At 35.0% G+C, this 8652-nt stretch overlaps 1 protein-coding gene across 1 annotated transcript; it reads right to left on the reverse strand.

Annotated features, from left to right (window-relative positions):
- Nucleotides 1–768: 768 nt before the first annotated feature.
- LOC121429637 (COP9 signalosome complex subunit 6-like) lies at nt 769–8618 on the reverse strand. The gene is made up of 8 exons (XM_041626777.1): nt 8433–8618; nt 6810–6941; nt 5137–5225; nt 4380–4442; nt 3537–3699; nt 2789–2982; nt 1992–2060; nt 769–1553 (listed from the first exon to the last, which is right to left on the reverse strand). The coding sequence occupies exons 1-8, from the start codon at nt 8596–8598 to the stop codon at nt 1482–1484; spliced, it is 948 nt and encodes a 315-aa protein (XP_041482711.1). The 5' UTR covers nt 8599–8618; the 3' UTR covers nt 769–1481.
- Nucleotides 8619–8652: the final 34 nt, after the last annotated feature.

Below are 8652 nucleotides of genomic sequence, written 5' to 3' on the forward strand. Positions count from 1 at the left end.
CATCATCAGCAATTTGGTAAGCTCTTTGTTTGCAAAAAATGCAAAGTAATATAATATACATCAAATACTGTGGACTTTGTAACATCATTTCTCTCTTGGACATGGCCACTTTCACTGTTGGAGGGCTTCAAACCTCAAAACCCAAATTGATCTTACAAACATGCAACAGACTAAGCAAACAAAATGTTTGGGCTAATACTTTGGTTTTACTTTTAAAAGAAAACAAAGTAAATAAGTATATGATCAGCCAGCTTCAAAGTATATGTACATCACACTGTAGATGTGAATACACATATACCTTCACATGCACTTTGCATATAAAACTACCTCAAGCTTCGTTCACACATTATGTGGCAGAAGCTATTACAGCTCTTTTGTTCAAATATTATATTCACAAAGAGTGCTTCATGAAACTTTTGTAATTAAATTATAGTGAGTGGGGGTGCCTTCATAATGGATATATATTCTAAGATCTGTTTACAATGAAATACATGTATAACCTTAAGATAATGGCTAGCGATTTCTTGCTAATCTAGTGGGGGTCAATAAAATACTACTAATGATTTCAGCTTTCTTGCCCTCCAGACATAAGTTATTAATCAATGAAGATTGCATTTTTGCATATTCCTGTCTTTAAAGTAACAAAATATACATCTGTTTCTCCTATGATGCATCCACAAAGAATAAAATACATTCTGTGTTCATGTACATACACAGATTACAACAGAAAATTGAAGGGGTTTTGAGTGCATTTTTTTTTACAGCATCAAGTACACAGGATTAAATCAGAGTGATTGACAGAATGTAAATTTTCCTTTTCTACTTATTGACTAGTCACCACCATAGATGTCTAAATGAACAGGCAGGGTTGTTAATAATCCTCCCTCTTTCACAATACTGTCATAATCTCACATCTTGGATTTCTGTTTTCGAGTATTAACCAATTTTCATTCAAAGGAATAAAGGGCTTCGGCAAAAAAAAAGCTGTGTTTCTGCACATTCTAAGTATCATATGACCATGATTAAGACTGTTAAAATGAAGTGCTGAAAACAGGTTAGTATTGAAACATGATTCTGCCAGGAACATGATTGTTGTTACTGCTTTCATGTAACCGGGTTCTCAATGTTAAATTGATGTCAAACTGTCCCGTGGTGGCAGGCTTTCACTGGAACACTGGATTGTAGTTGACCTGGATGTACATGTACTTTTGCCACAAAACTAAGCTGTGTCCAGTCAAAGGAAAGCTAAAATTCAACAAGTATCACATTGCAAAATGCAAAGAAGAACCATGATTTACGTTTTCTGGTTGGACACTTGCATTAACACTGCCTCTGACAACCTAATGTGTAACAGAATTCACTTATCTCTACGAGATGTCAGTTAACTTAGTCTTCTGGCTGACTTGTGAAACCAGCCCCTGCTCTTCAAATGCTAATCTTTAGAAGGTAGAAAAAGACACAGTATCACAAAAGTAGGGTCCTCATAAGAAGAGTCCTCGCATTCTTCTTCCCATGCCTTGACGGTCGTAGAGTACGTTGAACTTGTTGACAAACTGTTGGTAAAGAATGAAAATAGAGAGAAATTAAAAAAAATTTTTATATCAAAGTTTGTTTATCTAATATGAAACAAGTAATAACATTAAAACACAGAGTAGCATGAAATTTGTTCTTCTTGCTCGATTAGAGTTGCATACAGCACCCGTAAGGAGAGAATATACATTACAATGACATTAATAAATATACATAAGAATAATGACACAAAAACAACAATATCATGGCAGGAAATAACTACAATAACATCAATGATGATGAAAGTAACAGCAATAACTCCAGAACTTTGCTACACCATGTCATAGACATGATCAAATAAAAGAATCAGCTCCAGCAATTCATTATTGTGCATTGAAGTCCGAGTAGAATCAGTAGACAACAGATTTAGGAATCTCAGAGATTCCATTATTTCATCTAGAATATGTAATCTTTCATCTTACCTGATTTATTGTGTTGCAGCCTTTAGTAATTGCTCCTAGATAGGCCATCAGAGTTACATCATTGCATTGCTATAATATTAAAGAAACAATAGGAACATGTACATAAATAAGCGACTTTTACCTAATTGTTTATTTTCAATTGGTCTAATGCAATTCGTTCAATTGCCAACTCTTCTACTAACATTTGGTATACCATCAGTTGCCTACTATCCACATGGTCTAATTGCCAACTCGTCCACTCACCATTTCTTAGTTCTAATAACCAGTTGGTCCAGGAGCAATTTAGTCCATATGCCATTTTATCTATTTGGACTTAGTATTTATTGGGTGAAATGAATGGAAATAAAATGGGTATTAGACCATCTGGTTATAAGAGAAAATGGTCATAGACGAACTGGTATGAGAAGAATTGATGATTGGACCAAATGTTTGCTATACAGTATACAAAATGTTGATGGATGGAATGGCATGAGGCTAAATGAAGGAAGTTGGCAATAGACAAATTGGCAATTTACCATTGCTGGTAAATGAAAATACAAAAGTGAATATAAAGGTGAATATAAAATCTGAATACTTAAGATATTTTAGCCTAGTTTTACAAACATAAACAAGCATACATCATTATCTTTGAAGGTACATGTAAACAGGCGCATAAGCAATGCAAGGAATGAATGTTCCTACCAAGTACATGTAACCATTTACTACACCTGGGCCAAGGGCAGCTCAAAGTGGATGGACTTCTTGCTGAATTTTTATTACATAAAAAAAAAATGTTTCCAGCTTATAAAGCTACTTACATTGTAGAATTCTGTATCAAACTTGTCTAGATGCAGCACTGGTAGCCTGTGGCAGAGACTGTTGGCATCCCGGAGAATCTCATGGTTCATGGGCACCTCGCCAGACTGGACAGCTTTCACGTAATCCAGGATCAGCTTCACCCGACTGTGCAGCATCTTCACGGCATTATGTTGTGCTATCAGGTGCTCCGCAACTAGATAAGAAACAGTAAAAGAGTCAGGAAGATGCTTGACAACTAGCAACATATAAAACAAAATAATAGTCAATAACGACTGTAAGATTTGTTGATATACTGCAAGCGTTGAGGTCTAGTGGTTACGACTCGTCTTTCAATCAGAAGGATGTGGGTTCGAATCTCCGCCATAGGGTGTTTTCTTGGGTACCCAGCAAGATTAATTCCTTGAATGAATGGAGCGCCTATAGCAGCTTGAGTGTTAGCTGGGGTAATATATAGGCCTATAGTGCGCCATCAAATAGGCTAATAGATAAGGGCATCATAAATGCTATACAAGTTTAAAAAAACCCATTTATATGATGAAAATCCTATTTAGTGTAAATTTCGCCTTAAAAATCCTTCTTCTGGTAATGCACGGTGATTAAGAGATGGATTGAAGTTTTTAATTTTTGGCATTCACTTTATATACTCTTAACTATATAAATATATATATTTTTCATTTGTATTTCAGTCAGCTACATAGCTGTAATGATTATCAGAGGGAAAAAGGTAAATATGATCATACTACTTACCCACTGAGCTTTCCATAGTTTCACTGTTGGTTACCCTGGCAACATGATCAACACCTATTCTCTCAGCCTCTTCTGTTGCTAGGGTAAAATGGAGCTCAACAAACAGCATGGTTGCTATGCCATTGATCAGATCAATCACTGATTCGAACATGTGGACTGGAAGCTGTTGAATAATAAATAAAATCAAAGATATACATGTATATCTGTGATCACCAATTACTGTAGATGGATATCATAATCACTAGTGTACTTAACAACATTTTCTCCCTGAAATGTGACACTTGTAATCACAAATATTCAGACTGCTTGAAATTCTTTATAACTGGTTGTTATATATGGATAAATCGTGGTCATGTCACTTTTATGAACTCTACGGTTATCATAAGTAACCTTCATTTTTAAAATAACGATCATATGTATGGCAATCATTACAATTCAGTGCTACAAAATACAAGGCAGTGACACTGTGAAGAATAGTCTTTAAAATATATACATACATTCTTTCTGATTGTGAGCCTATGATTATTTAACATGCTAAATAAATTCAAATCATAATAAATACATTATATTTTGATTTCATTATGTCATGATTATAATACATTATCTTTTAAAATTTTTATTACATTTTAATTTTGTAAGTACAATGTATCATTAGTAAATATTGGATTTGAGGCTTATTAGAATTACTGCCAATGTTATCATCTAGGTCCAGTGATACAAAGGTTTGTGATTGATCGTATGCTTGATTTTCGCCGTTAATTGTACATTGTAGTCAATGCACTCAATCGTAAAAAGATGTTCTACAATGATTGCCAAGCTTTGTGATACAGGCCCCATACTCACATCGGTCTGTCTCGATAAGGGATTCAGCTTCAAGAAGATGGGGCTCTCGTTGATTTCACAAATCTGTTTAGAACGAAAATGAAAATATGAAAACCATTTTGAATTAGTTACTTAAAATTTGCCATACAGGGACATTAACACGTTTGTATGCAAGCACATATGGCTGTAATATATTAAATATGCCGTACTATTAAATCTGTACAAGAACTCTTCAGAACAACCCCTGGGGATCGAGCGTTTCATGAAAGGACTTGTCAGACATTTTATCCGACCAGTCCCATTTTATCCGACAGTTACTATAGTAACAGTGCCTCTCAGCCAATCAGAAACAAGGAAAGATGTCAGATCTGACAACTTGTCAGAAAAAAAATGTTCATGAAATGCCCCCCTGAAGACAAATCCTCTGGAGACCTCAAGGAAAAGTTGTCTAAGAGGCAGTATACACTGCCTTCCAGGGGTATGGCCAGAAAATTGAGAATTAGACTTAGTGGCATTACACCAAGTGTGGTATGGATCAAACAGCAATGAAACCAGTTGGGCTATTACCTGAGAAATAGTGCAAAATGTTGCAAGAATATATGTGCAATCAATTGCAAATTTCAGTTGTAAATTTGCTAGTGATAGACCAATTTTAACTGAAGAATACTTGTCGTTGCTAATCTGCAATTGATTAAAAGACATGTAATTGATGTGAGGACCAATGATGGACTTGCAATCGATTATAAGTTTCTTGCAACTCCCAATAAGTTAATATTACCTGTTTGTGAACTTTGATATCAGATTCATCCGGCGATCCACCGGTGGTGTACCAACCAAGAAACTCAAGATCCTTGAAAACCTGCTTGACTGAAAAGCAAAATAGATACAGAGTTTCATAAGTTTTCTTTAAACGGGGAGTGAACTGTGTGTGGTCTCTCTTCATTGACTGTGTGTTATAAATACATAGTCTACAAAAAGAAATTGCTGAGCAATTGCAAAGAATATATGTGCAATCAATTGCAAATTTCAGTTGTAAATTCGCTAGTGACAGAAATTGCTGAGCAATTATTGATTTCTCTTAACGTGGTTTTGTACTATTTGCTTATTTGATTGTTTATCCGTTTGTTTATATTTTTTGTTTTGTTTTTATCCTTTGTTCTGTTTTTGTTTTACATTGAAGTTTGTTTGAAAGTTTGTTTAATTTATCTTTTTAAGAAATTACTATTCTTATCTCTATTTATTCTTTGGTACTTGCCGCATCCATACCATATACTGAATTTTATTTTTAACGATTGATATTTCGTGGGTATGTGCGTTTTAACAAGCCTTTTATGGCTTTTTTGTGCATGCCCGATTTCCATTCACTATTTTGTTCATCTATATTTTTATAATCATGTGCCAACCATAATTTTATCATTACCATTACCACTATTTGTTTCAGTTATGTTTTGTTGATATCTTTGCTTTGTTTCATGTTATTTATTTTTTCTTTGTGTATATATACTTTTGTTCTCATTTTGTTCTTTTTAATGAATTTGGAAATAAATACTGAATTGAATTGAATATATGTTTTCAGATATCTACTAATACTACAGAGAATAAACTGACCTATAATTGTACTTGTATAGAAAAACTAAACTGTATTGAGAGGAAAAGTAATTGCTTTGCTACTTGTTAACATAATTATTGCAGTATAAATGTATTGAGTAGTTAATTAGCATGTTATCATTCACGTGGGTCTATATTACTAGACTACACTACATTATGGGTCAGGAAACTGCCCAGGTACATTGTAGGAGTAGTTGAGGACTCGAGATGGGGTTATTGGTTAGTATCTGCTTTAAGGCAATTTATCAAACTTTAATTTTCATACTTATATGTTAAATAACAACAGAGGACAGCACTTTCATCTCACCTACATCAAAGCAATAACTTGTTCAAACTTCTCTTTCCACACCACAAACATTAGTGCATGCCCTACCCTCTGTAAGTATATCACTCCACCATTCACATATAAACACCATATTCTGATTATCTCCCGCTGAAGGGCAAATCCCTCTAGGGATCTGTGGGTGGCTGCGTGGTTGTTCCAATCATCTAAAATTTTGATTTTAACTTCCTACAGCTTCTTTGTGATCAAGCAAATCATTTAACCTGCCTGTAAAGGACGAGTGTGATAAGCTGGGAAGTTTAACTTCGTTTTAACCCCATCTCATTTTCATTGGTCTTTCTTTTGCTATTTTGTGACTTTGGATTCTGAAACCAATGCTATTGCTTCTATGTGATTGAACCAATCTCTTAATAATTGGCATGTGCTTAGTAAAAATTATTGAAGCTAGCCTAGGTGTAAAAATACATGTATTGTCCATTTTGACTTGAGCAGTACCCTTGTAAAGTTTGATCATTTTCAACTCATTATTTCACGTATATGTGCAAAGTTTATACACTTACATTGTTCTTCTTTTGTGTTGTAGTATTCCCTGTCGATGATGATATCTCCCTCCACGGTGTCAAAGAGAAGCTCAAATGAATTGAGGACCTCTATGTTTCTACCTTCTTGTTTACCTATTAAAGCCCCAAGAACTGCAGAAATAGAAATAATGAAATCCATGAACATGCTGTACAAAATGAATACTGTTATGGAAAGTATAAAGAGGGAAAGACAAATTTCTTTTAATATTAAGAATAAATAGAAGGAAATGATGAGAAAAAGAAAGCAGGGGCCGATTGCACGAAAGGGTCTTTCCAAGGACCGTCTTTTGTGTCGCCCATCTTTTATGATGCGCTGTATGCGGGATATTTCTGAAATGTATGATAAACAAATAGAATTTGTTAGCGAGCATTTTAATCAATTTGTATACAATTTCATGATATAACACATTATTTTGTACTCAAAGATTTTGTTTACTATAACGGATTAATAAAAAACGTTTGCAAGTAATTTATTTAAAATGCGTTTCACATGGCGCATCATAATAAATGGGCGACCCGCAAGACGGTTCTTGCAAAGACACTTTCGTGCAATCGGCCCCAGGAGAACACAATATATAGGACTACATGTAATTGAGGAGTTGCAAGAAACTTGTAATTGATCACATGTCAATTTCAGGTCCCAAATTCAATTGAAAGTCATGCATTTCATTGCAAATTTCAATCGATTGATGGTCTGTTTCTTGCACCGATCTTGATTTCATTAGATAGAATTGATCTGTCACTTTGCAATTGATTTCAAATATTTTTCTTGCAACACCTTCGAAAAGACATCAATTCTGCACCAATCAACAAGAATTGAACATTGAATTGTTGAATTCCAGGGCTTTGGCCTTGCTATCTGAACCAAGAATGCACATGATGAAATGGAACACATTGCAAAATTGTTGAGCCAATTACAAGAAAGGCAACTGAAACTTTAAGTTGTTTTGATTGTCCTGGCGAGCCGTTGGCCCATTGACATTGCATAACTGCTTTCCATGACAAAAAGTCAAATGATCTGTGCCCCCGTAACACAAAGTTGATCTAGCAATTATGAAATGGCCTATCAAGATCATTGTTGCATGTGCATTATGCTCACTAGACTGACTAAGAACCAATCAGAACTGTTCTTTAAAATCAGTGATTAATCACTAACTTTTGGCTTTGACTTTGGTGGAAAACGACAATCCAGTACGACAATACACCAGACGGTGGACTGTACTGTTTCCAGAAGAAGAAGAAGGAAAACTGGAATAACCAGTTTTTAATTTTAGGAAATTCTTCTTGCACTTTTGCAGTTCTTTCCGTTCTTAAAATTAAATTTAAAAAACTTTTGACTGTTTGTAAACTTTGTTTGGTCTAATTTTTTGAAGAAAAGTCAGATTTCAATTTTAGTAAAAACATATCATATTCACATGTTTACATCTTGACACAGACTGGGGAGCCAACTTTAGCCAAGCTTGTTACACTCACACAGTCACAGACACAGCATCATTGACAAAGTCATTGTCACATTCACACAGTCACTCACACGTCTTTGTCAGTTGTGAACACACATGATATGTAATGCGTGGGACAATGTAGAGTACAAGACTGTCTTACCCTGGGTAGGTTTTCCTTCTTGTGCACGGATTCTAGTCCAATGTTCTGAAATATTCATGACAACCAGGGGATGAAGAGCAACTGCCACGCTTCCTGTCCCTCCAGAAGCCATAACAGTTGACTGTGAAGAGGATGAACTCCCTTCGATTTCCATTTCCGACGCCATCTTGAACTTGATTACGTAACGAAAATGGGCGTGGCTTACCGTAATTTTCACAGG

The sequence above is a fragment of the Lytechinus variegatus genome, chromosome 16, assembly GCF_018143015.1.
Source record: "Lytechinus variegatus isolate NC3 chromosome 16, Lvar_3.0, whole genome shotgun sequence".
Lineage (NCBI taxonomy): Eukaryota > Metazoa > Echinodermata > Echinoidea > Temnopleuroida > Toxopneustidae > Lytechinus > Lytechinus variegatus.

Bases quoted from the DNA above. Each gene is read 5' to 3' on its own strand.
- LOC121429637 (XM_041626777.1), bottom strand. From the start codon at position 8,598: ATGGCGTCGGAAATGGAAATCGAAGGGAGTTCATCCTCTTCACAGTCA. The intron at 2,983-3,536 runs GTAAGTAGTATG...TTTCTTATCTAG, and splicing joins AACTATGGAAAGCTCAGTGG to TTGCGGAGCACCTGATAGCA. The intron at 2,061-2,788 runs GTAAGTAGCTTT...TTAATATTATAG, and splicing joins TTGATACAGAATTCTACAAT to CAATGCAATGATGTAACTCT.